The sequence below is a fragment of the Convolutriloba macropyga genome, chromosome 3 (genome assembly GCF_964194025.1).
Source record: "Convolutriloba macropyga chromosome 3, txConMacr16.3, whole genome shotgun sequence".
NCBI lineage: Eukaryota > Metazoa > Xenacoelomorpha > Acoela > Convolutidae > Convolutriloba > Convolutriloba macropyga.
The window spans coordinates 57958088-57979764 of NC_134470.1; the positions used below are offsets into that span (position 1 = coordinate 57958088).

At 34.4% G+C, this 21677-nt stretch overlaps 1 protein-coding gene across 6 annotated transcripts in view; it reads left to right on the forward strand.

Moving 5' to 3' along the window:
* The first annotated feature begins 408 nt into the window (after nucleotides 1-408).
* Nucleotides 409-21677, forward strand: part of LOC142336312 (brefeldin A-inhibited guanine nucleotide-exchange protein 3-like) — a 179254-nt gene continuing 157985 nt past the window's right edge. For 3 of the 6 annotated variants that reach the window (XM_075385052.1, XM_075385054.1, XM_075385056.1), the window contains exons 1-6: nucleotides 409-1432; nucleotides 3999-4267; nucleotides 4790-4858; nucleotides 5765-5971; nucleotides 6667-7075; nucleotides 9238-9397. In XM_075385052.1, the coding sequence (XP_075241167.1) occupies nucleotides 1348-1432; nucleotides 3999-4267; nucleotides 4790-4858; nucleotides 5765-5971; nucleotides 6667-7075; nucleotides 9238-9397 (1199 nt within the window). In that variant the 5' untranslated portion in view covers nucleotides 409-1347. The remainder of the gene's footprint in view (nucleotides 1433-3998; nucleotides 4268-4789; nucleotides 4859-5764; nucleotides 5972-6666; nucleotides 7076-9237; nucleotides 9398-21677) is intronic. The other 3 variants (XM_075385053.1, XM_075385055.1, XM_075385057.1) reach the window with 2 other exon arrangements.

The window sequence follows — 21677 nt, forward strand, 5'->3', positions numbered from 1 at the left end:
TAAACAATTAGGCAGTACATGATTTGAGAAACATGCTTTGGGAAGCAACTTACGTAATGTTCAGAAGTTTTAGTTTAATTGAATTTTTAATGAAAGGATTTCAAGCGTACATTTTATGTAATATCTTTGTTCAATATGTCTGAGAGCGAATAGTTTTCGTTCTAAAGTCACGCACCGGCGGAGGCCGCCTGTGATCCTGCAAGCGTTGAATTTACAAACGAAGGAAATTTTATTGTGGAATTAATTAGTTTCAAATTGTTTAAAATATTTTACTGAAGGGCTTACTAGTAGTTTCTTTTTGTGAAATTCGGTGATTTTTGGATAACTTGAGTAACCAAATCAAGTGCGATTTGAGAAAATTGGCAGGGTTTTGTGACTCATTTTGACAACTTTATACAGTTTTAATGATATAACCCGTTCTACTAAGTCATCTTCGTTGGTCTTGATTTTCCCGTATACCTTTTTGAGAATGTGCAGTCTGTTTTTCTGCTTCAATTTTAAATTTTGTACAAGGATGTGTCGTTCAATATTATTAATAGTTTGTATATATGTGAATTGATGTTTTTGTACCTCAATGCTGTTTCGGCTATTTGGATGTTAGTGAACTCAGCAACTTGTTGCAAACAATGATTCCATCTCTTTCTTTTTCATATTATCCGCTCAAATGGTTTCAATACAAAATGTCTTTTATATTTGCACATTTTTTCAGTTGGATTTTCCGGATACAAGAATTAGTTAATTTACATTTTATTAGTACATTTTATTATACTAAAAGATTTGCTGTATTTTAAACATCTACTGACTCTGTTACGTCTAAGTATTGCTTTCATTCAGTTGACAAAACTGCGCCTTTGAAGTTATATTTGATTTTTGTTAGATTGATGCATTTTTAATTTTGCTCATCGTCAGCGTGGGAAGTGTTTTTTCTTAATTTATCAAAAATCAACAAGTTTTTCTGACTGTGAGAACTGCGGGTAATACCTTATGACACTGGTTTATGCATAGCCACAATTAGTCGTTGGAGGAAACAAATTGTTACTTTGTGATGTGGGTGAACATAATATAAGCTCAGAAAATTGAAGTTCTTTAGGAAAACTCTTCTTTTTCAGAGTGCGGATTTGGTTTGTGTGTCACGCAGTTGGCAAATGGCGACCTGACATGGATTTTCAGAAGAATGCGTTCATTTGGTTGCGAGTTTGATCAAACGCCCTTGCTGAGCTATATGATAATCTGGTCGTTATACTCAAGCTTAGCTATTGTGCTAACCTAAAAATGTGCGCGTAGAAATTTAGTTGCTGGAACTTATTTTGTGCTGTTTATTCTGGGATAACTTTTGTTTAATACACAATGGAGACACTGTTGTGTATGTTGGTGAAGGACCAGGCTGCTGCGAAGAATAAACCCATCAAGGAGGCGTGTACAACTGCTGTTGGTTAGTGCGAAAGTAGTCTTTCTTTCTTTCTGAGAATTTTTTCTGTTCATTCTGGTTCAGATACAATGTGTCTGCCGATGTGACTCTCCTACTTCAACAATTTGTTGATTGCGATTGAAATTTATTTTATGTTTTTAAGATACTGTATAAAGATGGTTTATTAAGATAATTTATAAAGAATTGTCTATTATAGTAGCAACAGTTACTCCTATACATTTTGCCAGCAAAGTGCAGAAAATTGTAGCATAAACAAATCAAGACGGCTACTGCGAGACTGTGTGTAGCACATAATAATCCAGCATGAGTCTCAAAATTGTAAATAGCTTTTCCTTGCTCTGAGAGGAAAAGCTCTTTTGATTATCAATTTTGCAAAACTGAAATTGACACATTTTCAGAGCAACCTTGATTACCATTTTCTTTCAAATGAAAACTGAAAAAAAAATCACAACCATCATATTGATATAGTTTTAACAGACCTAAAACAACATGCATTGTCAATTATTTTGCATTATATAACAGGTTTTCTCAAAGTTAAGTTCAACACAAGCAATTAGTCGCAAAGAAATTTTATATAACACAGACAGTAATAACACAGAAATTTTAGTTATAAAAATAACGCAGACAGTAATTTGCATAAACAAATAAGAGCACTCAGATTACACGCTAACAGTGGCAAAAAATAAAGTGAATGTTTTTTGTGATCTAAAAGTTTGAACGACTCGAGTCATCTACCAGTCAATGTGACTCAAGATCAAATTAAAATTGTTCCCCGGAAAATGTTATCGAATAACAAGAACTCATTAAAAATTAACTGGCCAGTTTTCTCTGTTTGTTAAGGATTTTGTTTCAGGTTGAACTTAGTTGATGCGTCATATAGTGGGAGTTTTCCATTTTGTACAATTAGAATCCAACAAAACAGCAGAAATCAATGTTTATTGGACCAATCGAAGAAAAAGTATGATTTTGAAATTTTTGACATTTTCCTTTGAATTACTAACGTTATGTGAATAATAATAAGCTCACGTTTTTGGATTCTATAAGTCAATGTTTTCGTTTATTTTGAGTTACTTAGAGAAGGTATGTATTGGAGTCTAGCAAAAAACGTTGCAGTGCTGAAAAACATTCTTCCCGGTTTTGTGTAATGGACTGTTGTGTTTTTTTTCGAAGCTGCTCATGTTATCAGCTGTGCTATAAATGTTCATATAAAACCTTTGGTTATTTTAAAGGCTTGCTTTTGGTTAGTTTTTGGAGCAATTTAGAAGCAAATTTTTTTTTCCGCACTGAAAAATGGCCTTATTTTTTCAAGTGCATATAAAGGAGTCATGAATATTTTTTTTGAAGGTTTCCGTAAGGCTTTCAGTTTTTGTGTTCCAGGGCAGCATAAATGGCCACAGAATTTTTCAAAAGTTACTTTGCTTCAAAATAGGACTTTTAGTTCACAAAAGCTCCTTTTCTATTTCTGGTGAAACAAATGGTCTATCATATAAACTCCATAATTGAAACGCAAAATAGTTTAGTCAGGACGCCAGAGAAACCATCATGATGATACCCAAATATTTCAATTTTGTTTAATTGCTCTTGAACGAAGTTCATAGCAATTATTGTATACGTGTTAGTCTTTTTTTATGCAAATCTTTTGCTTGACCATTTTGTGATTTTCTTCTAGAACATTTTTTGACTTCTCAAGTGACTTTTTCACGCTTTTGTTGTTCTTTTTTGAGTGATCTCTATTGCTATCACTCCGAAGTAAAGCTTGTTGCTAATATAAAACGGTTGCATCATAGCAACCATGAGGGACAAATAGCACAGTCGGCAGTGCATATGGTTATGAAGCGGGAGATCAATGGTTCGAATCGGTAGGGTGAAATGTTTTTCCACCCGCCTGTCGTTCGAGAGCAATTCTTTCGACATTTGTCGGTTTATGTTCAGTCATTTCCTCTTTCTCTGGACAAATATTGCTTTCTATAGATTTCTTGTAAATCAGGAGTAGCTCAGTTGTTCATTTTGACACAAATTGGGCAAATAAATCAGAAAATTTAATTACCAGGTACTATATTTTATAAAAATAATTTATGAGTTGAAAGAAAAAGGTAAAAGATGTTTGCTTTTCTGTTCATTTTAAACAAATTTTGTCCTGAACTTCTCGATTCCCATGTTTTTTCTGTTCTGATTTTATCGGAAATCTGCCGAACTGCAAAAATGAAAAAAACTAAATTGGGTACCGAGAAGAAAAGAATAATTTATTTTTTTACTTGCTTTTGTAAGGAAATTTTCTCTGTGTTTTGTTTTCAAACAAATTTATATAATCCAATATAATTATAATTAAATACTTTGTATTTTTTAACAATTGTATTAATTTTAATTAAACTTCAACCCACTTTAATAAAAATCGAGAGTAGCCTCTAAGGGCTACAAAATTATTTTTCTCTTTTCTCTACAATTCAACACTCAGTAACTTTAAATTACGTTTTTTTTACTCAAGTTGTTTATGCTCGCCAAAAAGTTTGAAAGTAAACCACCACTCGACCAACAGAAATTACAATTTCACATTTTGAACATGTTGCAGAGCTGCTAGAAAACGATGAGAAAGTAAAAGAGGGTACTAAAACGGAGATTCGTGCCACCAGCTTAGCCCCCTTGCAAATAGCATTGGAGTCTAAGAACAGTAAATTGTGTGGATACGCAATCGATGGCCTGAAGAAGTTAGTCTCAGATGAGAGATTCTACTCGTCTGCTCAAGAGGAGGACTATGAGGAACAGCTGACTGCTCAGGTGTTGAAGTGTCTCAGCTGCAGTTATCAGCTGCCTGATGATGTAATGATTGCAATTATGAAGGTATTTTGCAACTATTGAGTTTCTAACCCTAGGACCTTTATGATCCAACAGTTGATCCGATGCATCCAATAATTTATTTTTGCTTCAAGGCACAACATTAGAAAAACAATTGTGGACCTTAATTGGGGCTAAGTTTATTATAATTGAAGTGTTGAAGCTGTTATTTGTCCGAAGTACGATTTGTGCGAAATGGATTTCATTGGCTACTTCTTGCACCTGGCACAGCCCAGGCCTTTGGGCTGACTTAGCTTAGTTTTTTTTAGCGTAGTTCAGAATTAGGAGTCTAAAATGCTACCCTTCCTAATAAATTGGAACTGTTTCTCCCCCTCCCCCCCCCCCGCGAAAAAAAGTCATCAGACTATCACACACGCATAGATTTATGCAGCCTAAGAGCGGGGACTAGCCGCGATAAATGTTATCAATTATGAAGATTTAATAGCATTTATGGATGGTCAATTCTACCCAGGGGAAAGGGAGGCAGTTCCTCACCTAATTTGCTTCTTTCAATTTTCTCTGTTTCAGTTCCTGCTGAACTTCTTCAATTCAGAAGCATTCCTCATCACAGAGAAGAGCATGTGTTCAGTCATTGAGGTACTAGTCATTAGTTTCCTTTGTATGGGCCGAGAAATGAAGTGAAGCGGAGCTCTTATTTGCGTTTTTTCGTCTTCAAATATTGAATCACCTTTTGCCCAATTTCAATTTTAGGCAGACTAATTTTTTGTGGTCATGTCATAGAGTAGTTGATATCAAACGCAACAATAGTTGTGAAAGTGTCCGTGCTTTTTTGGCCTTTTTGCAATTTCCTCAAAGTCGGTTTTTTTACAATTATTTTATGAGCCCTGTTTATATCACTGTACAAAATCTAAAGGTCTTGGAGGAATTAAAATTGGACAATTTTACAAAAATAGATCCTTAAATATTATTTTGTGAAGCTGAAGGTCTGCTTCTGCATCTTTAACCTATGCGAAATCGTGCCTTCATGGATTTTATGAAAAGAATCAAACCATAGCATTCAATGACCAGTAAACTAGACTTAGCTAAGCTGAGCCTGAACGAAGTTAAAATGTTTATTTTGAACAAAAAATCCAAAACACAAAAACTTTGATTTTCCACCCATCCCCTTTAAGTTAAAAAAATCAAATTAAATATCATGCTGTCTTTTTTCAATAAAACTTTCAATAAAAAATTAGCCAAGCGAATTCGCTCAAGAAAATGGAATTTTTAGTGAGATTGAATGGTTCCTTCTTGGTTGTTCGAACCATTTCGAGTCATTTTGTCGTTCTTTGTGGATCTAATTCAGGCGCAGTACCGCTGCCCATAGATAAATAGCTGCAATGCAAAAACTGAGTTTTTTTTTAAAAAATTTTTTACTTATTTGATTGGAGTTTTAATCTATCATAGGATACATGCTTCTGATTATCTTGTTGTGAATGGTGGGAACTGGCTGTGCAAAAGCACAGACGCTCGAGCATCACAATAATTTTGCTGTTTTTTCAGCTGTGTCTCTCTGTGCAAAAAACAAGTCTCTTGAGTGGTACAAGGACAGCCATCAGAGGTGCTCTGCTCCAAATGATAACCTCCATCTGCTACCAACTGCATGATAAGAAGAACAGCTGTGCAGCCACAATCAAGTCGCAACAGAACCACAACACAGCCACAAACAACAGTGTCAACAACTTGAAACAGCCTCAATCACAAAGCGAGGTTTGCCTTTTTGTCTACTCAGAATCGACCGTTGTTACACGTATTGGTAGATGCTAGATCTCTGTCAAAATACTCAATATGCCGAAAAACGAATAGTTGCCCAATTTTTCACCCTAGTCCAAATCGTCAGAAACTCTTTTTAACAAAATCATAACTAACCGAGGCAATTTAAAATGTAATTACCTTACCGGCCCGTTGGATTTGATATGAAACTATCACAATCGAACGTGAATTTAGTGTAAACGAGTAGGCACGATGATACCTTAAATATTCATTTAATAACAGCTGCTAAGTTGTACTTGGACTACTGAACCTGAATATTAAAAGAATCAGCCTTGTTTTTGGGTATTATGGCGTTTACGTGACATTTTACACAAATGGTCCTTGCATTAATTTAACTGCAATGCAATATATTGGGTATATTAATGGCATTTTTTTGAAAAAAATCGTGCATTTCGATGTAGTGTTTTTGACATGTGTATTTTGATAATTGGTTCTTATTTTGTTCTGACACCGTTGGCATTGGATAAAATGTTATGTAACCACCAAAATTGAGACGATGTCTTCTAAATAGATTCAAATTCTTTCATGATTCGAATGCAATGATGACTTGGTGTTTTGTGTTGCTAATAGGAGAGGGTTTTGACATATCAATTGCTAAATCAAACATTCTAAAGACATTCTGTTCATTTTAGACATCACATGACACAGGGAGCAAATCAAGTTCCCAGGATGATATCAATGAGGATGACCTTGAATCCCAAGAGACCAACCCATTTTACGCAGAGCTGGAGAGCCCCCATTTTTTCCATTCTCAGCAGAAAGGCATGAACTTGTTGCGTCACGATGTTATTGCGACCCTGAAGTTTCTGGTATCAAAAGTGGAGACATTCCAGGAGCAGGCATCATCGGGCAATGCGCTTTTGAATTCGCAGAAACTGGAACTGTGTCTGGACAGTTTGCTGACTGGATTGCGTTGTCTTCCCACTTCAATCAATTGCTCGCCTCAATTTCTCGAGTTCGTTTGGCAGAATTTGTGTCCTACTCTGATTGCTATTTTGGGCAATCCTAGAAATCTGAAGACTGTCACCAATACACATGAAGGTTTGAATCTATTATCTCGGAATTAGTCTCGCTGCCATCCTTGCTAATGCAACCCTGGCCACAATTATAAAATTTAATCCATCATTTAATGGCTTTGATGAGTTCGTTCCAAATAAAACAGAACAATTCGAAACTTTTAGATGAATAATTTTATTTATGTTATTAATAGCCGCCGTCAGCTTCTCAAACGGCTATTATTTAGGCGCTCTCTTTTTTACAATTCAAAGAATTTTTAAATTCAAAGAATTTGAATTGTATTGGGGCGCATGAATTGATATAACTCATATCAATTTTATTGGAGTGAATTTTGAAGCACATGAAACACGTGAGTTGGGTTTATGATGATTTTATTTTAGGCTGGTTTTGGTAGTGGTTTGAAGGTTTCTAGAAAATCATATGAGTTATATGCTAATTCGGAGGTTTTCAATGTATTTTGCTTATTTTTGGACTATTTTTGCAATTTTTTGACGATTGTTTTGGTTTACTGCCTCAAATAGGTATTGAAAAGACCCCTATGACTTGAGCAAATTTGTGATAATAATGGGTTACATTTTTGTGGGTATGGATTATTTTTTTTGTTGAGAAATATGACAAAAAAATGGCGAAAATTGGAACTATTTTTCTTAGTTTTTTGCAGTTTTTCGTTTTTTTTTTCAGTTTTTAGCAAAGTTTCTTAGCCTATTATGACTTGCCTATTGTTTTGCGAGCATCTGGATACCCTATTGGCTGAAAGATATTTTTCTTTCGATCAATGTGCTTTTGTAATATTAAAAAATTTATTAACTTTTTCAAGTTTTTTAGTCCAAGTTGTTTGTAAGAGCTTATTTTGTCATGATTTGGCTTCAAGTATTTTTAAAAAATTCTCATAAGTGGTTTTAGTAGGTGCTAGTAGGTTTGATGAAGTAATTTTTGGCAGAGATAGTTTTTTCGGGATCTCGATTTATTTCAAAATTTGATCAGATTTTAAATCATATAACGGATTCGATTCTCTTGTTTTTAATTTTTGTTTTATGGTTTTTTACAAGATGATCATAAATTAGTGGAGGCACGTTATGTCTGATGAGAAATTGGATGGCGTTAAAGTGGATTTCACTTCGAGTCGTTTCTGGAATTCTTTCGGCTATGTTCAAGATCTGTTCACACATTTTCTTGATTTTCCCAATCCATTCATAGTTCATTTGAGGCATCGTTTTTTGTTCGAACTAAAATTTCATTTCTTGCTAGTGGTTTTTTTTGTTCAAATGTGGCATTTTGACATTGATTTTCTGTTTTTTTTTTAATTTTTTGTCTGATTTTTAGAAATGCTTTTTCCATTTCACTCGTAGTCCGTTTTGGGTCTAGTTTTTTGTTTATTCAGTGAAAATTCTTTGAATTGTAGGTCAGTACTTGTCCTGCTATGTTTTTTAAAATTCGCTTTACCTTTTGATCACGTTTTTCGTTTTACATAAGTCACGATTTTCACATTTGACTTCTGACTTACCTCACTCACTGTTTCAACTGAATGTATTCTAAATTCTTTCACGCATTGAATTACGCAATGTAGTGAATACGTTCTATGTAAAAAGAGCAAAATCAAACGAAACGAGATAAACCGATAAAGCCCATTCATTAAGTCATATTGCATTAGCTTATGAAAGTTTATTAGAGCGATTGCTTGCTGATATTATAGTAGAAGCGGAAGTAAGTATAGGTTTAGAATCTAACTGAAACTGCACACTGAATTAGAACAATTTTTGAAACTTTGAAAAACTTTGTCAACATCTATCTCTGCTTTTTTTTCTGTTTCAATCCCGATGTGCGTCTAGCGCGCCAACGGCGGCTAATTTCCGGCTATGTTTGAAACAAATTAGCGGGGCTTTTCTCTATTATATCCCTCTCTGTGGTTGTTATAATGGGTAAGAGTATTAAATGAGTATAAATGGCAAATGCAAATTTTATGTTGTCTGATGGCTGTAAATTGTCCGATAAAGTTTAAATTATGGAAATCGTCGTTACTGATTCAAAAACATTTTGGTTGTTTGAACGGGTCTTTCCCATAATAGCCACCAAATTTATCGTAAATTTACGGTTTTAGGGGGCTATACGCTAGTGAGAGGGCTATACCCTGCATCCACTATTGTTTTGTTGGTGTGCTTTTGTTGAAATTGTGGTTTTTGGTTTAGGTAGTGAACAAAGTGGAGCTGGAGGAAGTGGAAAAGGATCAGGAAGTGTTAACAGTTCAAGTGGCATCATGACTGTTCCAACTGGGAGTGCATCCTTTGAGATTGGCAGAGGATCAGGAGTCTCCAATTCGCCTCCCAGCATGATTGGCCCCAACGCCAGGTGAGTCCTGTGAAAATTGTAATTAGTTGCCAAAGATGTTGTAATTTCCTTTTGCGTGATCAAAATTTCTCTCTCATTCACACGTGTCAGCAGCTGAACTCAAACGTTGAGTTCGCTACTGCAAGTCAAATGAAAGTGCGACGAAATTGATGTAATTTTTTCCACTTAATTCTCATTGGTTATAGTTGTATATAATAACCTCAAATGACGTCATTTCAAACCCCCCGTAGTATATTTAGTCCCCCTACTGAAGCAGGCTGCAATAGATTCGAGCTCCCACTGGTCGCTCGAGAGCAGTTTTCCGACGTCAGATGTTTTCTGATTATGGCACAAACTATCAATTTAATCTATTCGAGAATATGCCAACAAATGCAAAATTATTTAATGTCACAGAAAGTTGCATCCTGAGATGCACATTTTTTAAGTTTTTCAAACCTAATTCTGACTCAAAGCAAGTAATGAGTAATTTTGTTGGGTCGTTTTTGCAGTTTTGTTTACTGCAAAAACGACCCAACAAATTGCGCATGTGATTTTTTGTTCTGCCTGTTATCTTTTGTAGGATTGGTTTTGATTCGCAAACAAAAATATGAAATTCGAGAGCAATGTATGTCATATTATGATGTATTATGTGGAACATTTTTCCAACTCGAGCTATGGGCATGTAATCTGGGCTGCATACAGGCTGTGTTAGGTAGCTGAAATAGGTTTCACGCCCAACAATATACCTACTCCTGAGCACCCAAATTTTCCTGTTTCTTTTGGTCGTCCAAATCTGTTAGCCGGCAAATTACTTGACATTGGTTTCAAAGTTATCAACATCCAAAACTTTTTGCCAATAATTAGCGATTTTTGCAATTTTGAATCATTTTGAATCCAGTGTTTTTTCCAGTGTGAATCATTTTGAATCCAGTGTCCTCCAAGTGTTTTTCATGACCTTCAATTATAATTTTGTATTATATGAAAATTTACTAAGTAAAAAATAACAGGTGCGCCGGGTAAGTGCAGAACGTTATTATATGCCCAATTTTTAAAGTATCTTTTTGTCGGCTGAAGGAGCAAAGAATTTGTTTGCAGTCAAAATGTTTGTTCTGCAGTTTGTTGGTGGACTTCTTTGGTTTTCCAGTTAACTACAAAAATATTTAAAACGTGTATTTATTTTTTAAAATTTTTTTTTGATCAAATGTGATTCTTTTCTTTCTAGTCCTTAATGGCCTAATAGATTTTTCGCAGTTACGTACTTGTGTAGCTTTTGATTGTAAATTTAGTGGCAATGAAATTTTAAAACAATTTGTGTTTGCTATGTGTTGGGTTCTTTTTCAACTTCTTGTTATTTATAGCTGCTCTCATCTTTTCAGCCGGCTATTATAGGGAAGCGATATTCTTAGTGATCCTTAGAACGCTGAATTTTGAGCCAGTCGTCTGAGATCAGTTCGCCCGGCAATAGTCGGTTATGTTTTTCAGTGGCCCAAAGGAGTTTTTTGTTCTTAATTTTCGTACACCCGAGTTTTTACAGTGTCTATTAGCGTTTGTCTGATTGAAAACGTGATGTTTATGAATGTTTGAAATAGCTCTTTTTTGCATTGTCTGTTTGAACTTCCTTTCTGTTTAAACTTCTGTGTAGAGATGAGAATTGGTTTTCGGTCTGATGGCCAAGTCAAGATTTTCCAATTCAACTGTTTGGGTCGTTGTTTAGCTGTGGCCTTGCTATTGTCTTGAATGTAATTGATGCTCTTTCAAGTTTACTTAAGTCACTTATTTCACGTTTGACTTCTGACTTAGCTCACCTACTGTGGCAAATAAATGAATTTTAATTCCTTGCTCTCAATGAGATACGCGAACAGTAAAAATTAAATGCGAAAGCACTATTTCTCAAGTTTTTATTGCTCTGAAGACTGTTGTCACGTTTTTTTACATGTAGATACAACTAGATACATCCCGCATGATGGCAAGTCCTTGGGTCAACTGGTAAAAGTGGACTCTGTGACACTAATAATTATTCATTGCCGAATTATTTTGGCTACCTTCAGGAGAACCAGATTCATAAATAATGATTGGTTTTTGCCGTTCTTATGTAATGTTTTGATAGATGGTTGGTTGCAGTAGTAATAGGCTAATAAGCTGTTCTCAGTAAACGACTATTTATTTATCTGAAATAATTTTCAGAAATAAATGATTTTTACTTGAAGGTTGTTCGCGTGTATATTGAGTTCGATTTTCTATTTCTGTCGTTTTACTATTTTTACTCTTACTTGTGGAAAAAAAAATTGAATTTGTCCAACATTTTACCAATATCAAAATTTCCACAATTAGGTACTGCTTAGAAGCTATAGCGGCTATTATTATTCTATGTATGACGCTATTATTATTCTCATCGCGACTTTTTAAATCCTCGTTTTTTTGTTGGACCATTTGGTCACTGGCGAAGAAGTCGCAGAGTGACTTCCTTACTCATTGGCACCTCTGCCCAGCTGAATAGTTGAGCGTAACGTCATTAGTTAACTTCTTTCTTTATGAGGTGTTAGTTCACTCGTGCGATAATACATGTCTCACCTCGCTCAGAAAGAATATTTAAGTGTTTAATAGCTGCCTCAGCTTCTCAGCCGGCTATGATAGCGCTCCTATTTTTTTTACAATTCAAAGAATTTGAATTGTATTGGGGCGCTGTCTTTTTTTTAAGATCTGTTCACACATTTTCATGATTTTTGAAGTCACATTGGAGTAATGATTTTGGTCACGCCGAAACAGGAAGTGGAGCGAAAAAGCGAGTTTAATTTTAAAGTAGAGTGAGAAAACGGTGTTTGAACAAAGTTTCGCTTTCTCGCTAGTGGTTTGTTGTTCACATGCGGAAATTTCACTTTGATCTGTACTATTTTTTTTGTTTTTTTGGATCGCGTTTTTTTTTCTAAATGGTTTTCCCAACTCATTCAAAGTCCGTTGTAGATCTAGCTTTTTGTTTAGTCAATGAAAATTCTTTGAATTGTACTTCAGGACTTGTCCTGCTATGTTTTTCATTTCGTCGTCGCGATTTTTGTTACGAGCATATGACGTCACAACCACTTCAAATCTGCCTTTTGTTTATCCGTTCATGCAATTTCAACTGAAGTGCGTGTGTGACGTTATTTCTCGCTCTCAGTGGATTGAGTTTTTTGTTCATTCGAGTGATTTAATTTTTGGTCAAACTTGACTTACCTAACTCTCAAAAATGACTTCCTCACTTTGAACTGGACTTTTATTTACTTTAATTCAAAGAGATTAGGTTAAATGGGTGTGTGTCACTCTAAGTGGAGGATATTTGAGAGCAGCTGATAGAGGCAGATTTTTAATCAAAATATATATCAGCCTTCAACTTCAATGAAAAGACGAATTTTTTTAGTCTGTCTTTTTTACTGTTTTTTGAGACTGCAGATCTACGAAGCTATTGAGTTTATTTTCTGGCAATCTGCCAGTTATGTTGGTAAAATGGTTTTTTTATAACAAGCAATTGTACTTTTGAGAGGTTTTTTTTGACAATCTCAATCATATATTAGACTTTTAAAGCAAACTTTAGCTATTTTCGCGATTTCGCCGTTTTAGAGACTTTTTTTAACGGTTTTTGTATTTTCGCACTGTCTGCATAACCTTTCATTGGTTGAACCTATTTTTTGTATTGGTTTCGATGAGTTTTGTGTTATATTTGTATCAATTTAAATTAGCTTTTTTGGAAGAAAAGTGGCTAAGTTCAATAAATTTTGCTCACATTCTTTTTCTTCCTTTCAGATTAGTTTTTCATGCTCAATTGTGAATTTTTAGTTTTTCTATGAGTTTTGTTACTTTGCTACAAACCTAATGGTTTAATCGCCTGATGTCTAGTCCTCCCAACTTTAACTCTCAACGTTATGGCAAGCGATGGTGGCTATTTTCTGGCTGGTGTACATTTTCAATTTTTCTATTCCAATTTTCGTTTTCTGCTGTGCTTGCTGTTTTATACAGAGCAAATGTTCGATCAGAGAAATATCGGAAGTACACGAGAGTATTAGTCTGGACTTCAGAGCTTGTCGATTATTTTGTCACAGGAAATGCGATCGTTTTTCGTTATTAATAGCCGCCCTCATCTTCTCAGCCGGCTATTATAGCGCTCCGTTTTTTTACAATTTAAAGAATTTGATTTGTATTGGAGTGCTGTCTTTTTTTAAGATCTGTTCACACATTTTCATGATTTTTAAGTCTAATTGGAGTAGTGATTTTGGTCACACCGAAACAGGAAGTGGAAGGAAAAAGCGAGTGGTTTTGCAGCTTGAATTTTTTTTCGCTCTAATTTTAAAGTAGAGTGAGAAAACGGTGTTTGAACAAAAATTCGGTTTCTCGGTAGTGGTTTTTTGTTCACATGCGGCAATTTCACTTTGATTTTAACTGTTTTTTCGATTTTTTGGATCGGATTTTTTTCTAAATGGTTTTTCCAATCCATTCATAGTCCGTTCTAGGTCTAGTTTTCTGTTTAGTCAATGAAAATTCTTTGAATTGTACGTCAGGACTTGTCCTGCTATGTTTTTTTTACTTCGTCGAATAAAAAAATGTTTCGCTTTACCTCATTTTGCCGCTTTTTCAACATTTTGCGTGATATCTTTGTGACTTCTGTAGGCTGGTTTCTCTCTTTTCGCGTTCTGCTAAATGCGATTTTGAACATCAGTTGCTCAGCAAAGCAATTAAAAATGAACAGAGTCGGGAAAAAAATAGAAGTGAAGTAGAAACGGGATAAACCCATAAAGCCCAATTTTAGATTATAAAAAGCCCATATCTTTTATTCTTTCAATCCCGCTATTTGAACGTCGTTCCTATAAGTCTTAGTTACCATCTCTAATGCTTATTGGTTTTGATAGTAGCCCCTGTATTCTCCCTCTAAGAAACGGAAGTACGTTATGTTCAACTACGAAATGCCATCAAAATAAATCGGACTTAAAAAAAGTTTTTGTACAAAAATCTTTTTTTCCATATCTTCTATTCTTTCAATCCCAATCATGCTTATTGGAATCAACGGCGGCTATTTTCCGGCAATCTGCTGGGTATGTTTTGTCGTACTATTTTTTTTGCTTTACCTTAGTTTACAGTTTGCGTAAAACGAATTCAGAAATGGAAACAGGATCAGCCCTGGAATCCCAATTTTAGATGCCCGTTTTTTGAACTTTGTTCTTAGTTACCATCTCTAATGCTTCTTCGTATTGATACTAGCTCGTGTGTCGTCCCACTACGAAATAGAGTATGTTTTTTCATTTTTTTCTCTTCTTTCAATCCCAATCTTGGTTATGGGAATCAACGGTGGCTATTTTCCGGCAATCTGCCGGGTATCCTTTAAATTTGATTTGAAAATAACAATAGAATTTGAAATCGAATTTTTTTTGGATAGCACGTTTTTAATATTCGTCACGGTGTTCTGTTAAAGTAAAAGTCTGAACGATATTTTTCGCGGCTATTGTCCGGCCATCTGGCGTCTATGTTCAGAAATTTTTAATGGTTTGCAACTTTTTGATATTGTTACGATATTGTACTGATGATTATTACGAAACCAGAGCAAAAATGTATTTTAGTTTTTTTTTGCTTTTTGAGCCATTGTTTCAATATAGCAAGTTGTTAACGATGCATCGCAAGTTTTTCAACACACTTTCCAAATATTAACTTCAAAATTATGTATTCGAATGATGTAACCACTCGTTGTCCATTGTGTTGCCAAAATGATACCTCCTTTTATAATGAAGACTTCGATTATGAGTAAGGTTTTGCAGCTTTCGAACAATGCTCATTACAATATTTTGAATATTTTCTTTATCTGCCCAATTGACCAAGGGGAATTCAGACAGAAGTTGGTCAAGTATGTTCAATAGTTGATCTGAAAAGTAATGTGATTTCGATGACGTCAAATAAGAAGTCTTTTAAAAATCAGTATACCATTCTGTAGTTTTACGCCACGTTTTAAATCAGACAAATTGCCGCCATCAAAATACTTTGTTTCAGTATTTGCGTTGTTGAGACTCAAAAGTTGAAACTGGTGACGTGCAAAATATTAGGCATCGGATTCAAATCAATCTTCACTATTCTAGCTCAAATGGTGCTCCAAATGACAACTATCGGCAATTAAAAATAAACTTATTCTATTTGCGTTTCTCGGATTTCGTTCATTGTTCTCAGAGAAGTCGAGAGATCGAGACAAACTAATGAAGCCACGGGGGCTTAAGTCTATCCAAGTATCTTAGTTTACGGTTCAAAATTATTGTAACTTAGTGTAAAATTATTGAGCTTTTTGAACATCCCGTCTTTTTCGAGGAGTTATCGAGGTTTAAAGTTTTCCTGAATATTCCACTTTTCATACTGGTTTTGTTCACAATTTTTGCCATTTTATTAAATTTTTGTTAATTTTCGCCCAATGATATCATTTTCAACATTCACTGCTTAACCCTGATGCCATATCGAGGCTGATGGCCGACAAATTCGATCGTTTTTTAATTGGCATAATTGTCTTCTGATTATGTCCATTTGGTAATTAATAGTTTTTAATTGCACTCGAACGAAGTTTGAAGCAATTATTGTAAACCTGTTTTTTATGCAAAATTTCATTTTTGATTAGTCTCGTTCTGAATTCAGGTTTGTTGCTAAAGCCAGTTGTGAGTGGAGTGGAAACCAAACGTTGTAGTTGAGTTTTTAAGATGTCAGGCTGTCAATGTGGAGGCCGGGTTTCAAAGAAATGTTTTTCAAAAAAGATTTGTAAAAAAATTGTACTTCTATATTGTTTTGTCAAATCGTAAATTAATCTCATTAACAAGGAGTCCTACTGCTTCTTACTCAAACCTATGTGCGTGTGCTTCGAAGTTTGTTTTTAGAATAAGCTGTGGTTGGTTGTTCAAATTTTTCACCAACATTATTCAAAGAAATTGTTTTATTCAGTATTTTTTCTGTTTTTCGTTTCTGCGTGTTTGTATTTATGTGAATCGATAACCAATTTGCTAAAACAGTTGTTTGATAAGCTCAAATGACAAATATGACTTAACCCACTCGTGCCTATATAGATTGGGTAATCTCTATTTGAATTTATCTGATTTTGTATTCTCAATTTCGAAGTCATTTTTTTTAATTTACTCTGACTTATAAGTCTAAATTGATAACTTAAAATCTAATTGAAAATATATATAGGTCACTGGGTATAACTGGTCGTTGACTTGATAAAATATTTTTTCTTTGAGAGATTGCATTAGAGTTGTTTTCGTGTCGTTTCGATATAAGTCGTTATGATATAAGTGACATAGGATATGAGTTGTTTTGATACAGACTCCCTTATAAGTCTAAATTGAGAACTTGAAATCTAATTGAAATTTAATAGAGTCCACTTGGTTTAATTAAATGTTCACTTGATAAAGATGTTTTTTTCTACTTGAGAAATTGCATTAGAATTGATTTCGTGTCATGTCGATTTGTTGTATCGTTTATGCGAGTGTTTATTCTAGTAAAATCAATTAATTTGATCTCGCTGGTATGAGCCATTTTTTAAATAGAGGTCTGTCCGTTTTAAAGGTTATCACTTGAAATTTGAAATAACAAACAAGGCGGCTCGGTAATGTGCGATGGCACATAAGGTTCCGACCCCGCCCATCCACAAATTTGGCATAATTGTCTACCAAATGAGGAACAGATAGAAGAACCCAAAAATTATTTTTTGCGATTCCCAAAAAAGCCCAATTTTTTTTCAAAAAATTCTGTATCAACGATAAGATAGCCTCCAAAGCAAATGACTCAGTGGAGTAAAAGTTGATGCATTAGATTGCTGTAATATGTCAATATTAAGAAAGCGAGTCAAGACGAAAAGCAAAATCAAACAACAACAACAACAAACATTAATTACATCAAAAAATTTATGTCCCTCTTAAAAACTAAATTTAATAACAAAATCAACATACCGTCAGATAAACCCAAAACTAAACAAAAATAACTTATAAATCCCCAGAAAACATATGCGACCAGTCCATAAAAAGGTTTGGTAACAATTATACAAGAAAGAACAAAAACAGTAAAGTAAAAAAATAAACTTATTTTTTTGAAACAGTTAACTTCAAAGTAATAAATACCATTAGGAATCAATTAATATTACCACAAATTTATGATTTCCACTACTTCTATAGAAGGGCATTAGGACCTGTCCTTATTCATTTTTTAAAGCGGCTAAAAAGAACAACAAAGAACAAACAAAATTTCAATTGAAACTTGCCAGAAAACGCTGTCAAAACCGTCAAGCCAATTTTTGGCACTCAAAATACATTTGATTGCGTCTTCTTCAAACAGCTATAATTTAGTACGTGGCTATTCATTAGTAAGACTATGTAGCAAGCAGACAAAAAAGCGAAGTGCTAAAGTATGTAATTTTTTTTCGAAACAAAATTACATTTAATGTCATGAAAGGCATTAATAACAAAAAGAGCTATTTAAAAAGGGTCGTTTATTCAAAAAAAGCCCTCGAGACCTGTAATTATCCAGAATATTTCTTGCATCTACAAAAAGAACGTCAAATATGACGAAAATCACATTAGTTTACTTTTTTTTTGTGAAAAACCGTTGTCGAAGCCAGTAAGGTCATAACAAATTCTTTAAAAGATTTTGGGACACCAATCCCTCTTATTCCTTTGACACCCATAATGTTATATTTGACCTGTAGTTAACTAACGAGATTAGGTAACAAAAAGAAACTTAAAAAGAACAAAATTGCGAAGTTGAAAAAAATTTTTTTTTAAATTTTGGAAAACGATTGTTTTGATCGTCATGAAAGCCATCAGCTATCTACTAATATCAGAATATCGGTTCTTCTACTCTTCTATGAAAAGCCAATGAAAGCTATCACTATACAGGTAATTTCATACGACCGAATTGACAAAGTATAAATGAGAGTTAGAGACAAAATTAAAAAATTCAATTGATTTCTTCAAGAAAGAGGCGTCGAGGCCGTTAAAACGATGATGTATATCTTTCAGAATTTTAATATGTTCAATTGTGCCTTATTCTGAATGCTAATGAGGTGACATGAGAACCGTCAAAAATGTGATAATGTGACAAAATTAGAAAACGTGAAAAACTGGCAAATATCAAAACAAAAAAAATCTGAAATCTTGTGGTATCAAAGCCAGAAAACAATAATTTCAGGCTTAAAACTGCAACTGAGAATAAATGTTAAATAAGTAGAAAGAAGAAGCGGTCGTTTTTTGCTGACATTAAGCTGGAAGTTGTACAAATTAAGAAAAAAGTAGAGAAAAAGTTAATTAAGCCATTATTTATTGAAAGGTCAATTATTTTTAAAAAAGAAACGACCATAAATTTTCAATTAAAAAACTTAATGCATTAGCTTCGAGCTGCTTAACAAGCAAATCGGTTGGACCTGTCACTCCTGAGCTTTGATTTGATATGTTCTGTTTTTTATTATTAAAAAAAGTCTTTTTCTTTTTAAAAAAAAAAGACCGACTGATTAAAACCCGATTTTTTTGGATTGTAACAGTCCTAGAATGGCCAAAAACAAGCCCTAATAATACTTATTGTCCCTTAGGAATAACTGATTTTTCGAATGTTGTAGATATAGATAATTTGTTAGTTGAAAACTCAAAATAAATTCTGCATTTTTGATAATCAACGAGTAAAGTTGGCAAAAAATGGCAAGGTTTTAACTACAGTGCACTCTCAGCGGACTCTGAAGTAGAAATAGCCCCCCTCTGAGTCTACAAAGATTTTTTGAGTGTTGTTTGGGGATGTACTGTCGGCAAATTTAATCAAAGTGGACTAAATTAGCTTATTTCGTGCTGTTTTTGATGAAAAAGTCTAAATTTTGAAATGTTTATCCAGATTTTTTGACCAAAAAAATTAAATCAAAACAATCAACAATGCTTGTTCGTCTTCAAAAATAAAATCAACGACACTGTTCTTAAAAATTATAACAAATTTTAGCAAAAGTGACGAAAATTTAGGCAAAAATTCCGGAAAATGTGAATAAAAACAACGTGAATTCACTCTTCTTTTCTCAGAACTTTAAACCTCGATAACTCTCTGTAGAAATCGAAAATTAAAAAAATCTTTTTAATTCCATATTCTACGCTGGATGAGCTTTCTAAGGATACCAGTCTCAACTCTCTACGATGAATATATCGAGCGGCGAAAATTCACGGAACAAAAAAAAACCCAGTTGAGTATATAGTTCCTCCCCCCTCAAGAGGGTCGGAACAATAATGAACCATTTCTTTAAAGGCCATCTATAGCTGCTTCAGTTGGTAGACAATTGAGACATTGTGGATGAGTGTGGTCGGAGCATTATGTGCCATCGCTCATTAGCGAGCGTCCTTTTTGAAAATAATGATCAATAAACGTATGGCTATCGCAATTCGAGATTTAAATATTTTGTATTTTTTAGCTGTTTCGACTTCCCCCATTCTATAACGTTAGCATGCACTTACCATATAATAATTTCATCATTTTTATTTTATTGGTCGTTAGATAAGATTGCATGTTTTCTGCGTGTACAGCTTCTTCAAACTGTTCCGACTGATGTCGAAGAAATTATCTATCAGCTCAGAGTGAGTAACAATGCTGCAAGCTCTGCCCTCTGGTTCTGCATGAATTACAATCTTGACCTCTCTGATCTATTTCTGCTCTCTGATCTTATTTTACTACGCATCTATCGTTTTTTACTACTTATTGTATCTCAATATTTAAGGTTAAAAAATCCAATACCCGAGGTTGGCCAACTTAGCCGATTTGCGAACAGCACAGCGATTATGCGAGATATATGCATGTATGTGATATAGTCAATTGATGTAAATCAACTCTGGTTGTGACAACAGTTGCCCATATTATCGATGGAATGACATGCGAGCGCCCCGTTAACACTTAAAAAGTCTCAAACAGCGGCTTAAGACTGCTTAATTGCTCTCGAACAAAGATTGCAGCAATTATTTTAGACGTGTGTGTGTGTGTGTGTGTGTGTATTTCATTCAAAATTTGTGCTTGACCTTTTTATAGAACATTCTTTTGATTTCACTTCTCGATACCTATCTCCAATACCCCCACCACCAACCCCCTGCACATACCAATCCCCCACATCTACCCCCTACCTACCTACCCCTGGGCACCTAACTAATCTACCCCCTGCTTGCACCCACCTTCCGTACTACCACCCCCACCCTTCCCGCCTCAATTATCTACCCCCCCCCCCCCCACCACCCCTAATCCCCTACACCTACCCATGCAGTTACCTCGCCCGACCTCCTTAAGTTACAATATGACCTCAGCTGGCTGTACTTGCCTTTTATGTGTTTAATGTGCTGAAACTGGGCCTAAATTCCAGGTGAAAATGTCAGTTTTCGTTGTTTTTGAGACCTGAATGAAGCAATTTTTCCTTGTTTTGTCAATTTTCTTTAATTTTTTGTACGTTTGGTTTTTAAAGATTGTCAAGGTTGATATGGCTATTATGCTATAGGGAATATCTTTTTATGCGAATGTATTTGATTTTTTTTTGTCTTTTATGCCAACTTTAGCTCCAGAGTCAAAGCATTTTTTGCTAATTTTTTAAGTTCTAAAATTTATGTCATTTTACAGCCGTTCCTAATTTCATAGGGCAAAGAAACTTTTTTAGGTTTAAAAAATTGGTTAGTGGAATGGTGTTAACAACACAAACGATTTTCACAATCTGGATATCATTAATTTCGGCTACTTATAATTAATTTTGCTTTTTTGCTAATTTCAATTTTTTTGACATTTTAGTGACCAGTGAAATAGTTTTCAGGCTCAAATTTGGGTAAATGGATAACTTGTTTTGATCCAAATAATTTTTGAGGATATAAACATCGCAGCTGTTGTTTTTCGAAAATTTTTGTTGTTTTTTAGTTTTTTTAGCCTCGGGGGCCAGGTAAACTCATGTATGGTTTGAGAGTGGTTTGCTGAATAGTTAGTTTTTTTGTGGCAATGGAGTTGTTCTCAAGATTTCAGTATTACGAATTTTAGCTGGTTTTTAATGGAATTTGCTTTTTTTTATTATAGCTGCGAAGCTGTAAGCTGAGCGAAGCTATATTGCGGTGCTCTTGGTTTTTTTTTGTTTCGTCGTCTGACGCTCTTTTTTCGTTTTACATTTGTTCACACAGCAAAGCTGAAAAGTCAAATTTTCTGAATGACTTCTTCCTCTCACTAACGGCATTTGCGCGCGTGACGTCATTTCTCACTCGCTTTAGCAAAAGTTTTTAGATTATTTGCGTGATTAGATTTTGATCATAGGTGACTTACCTCACTCAAT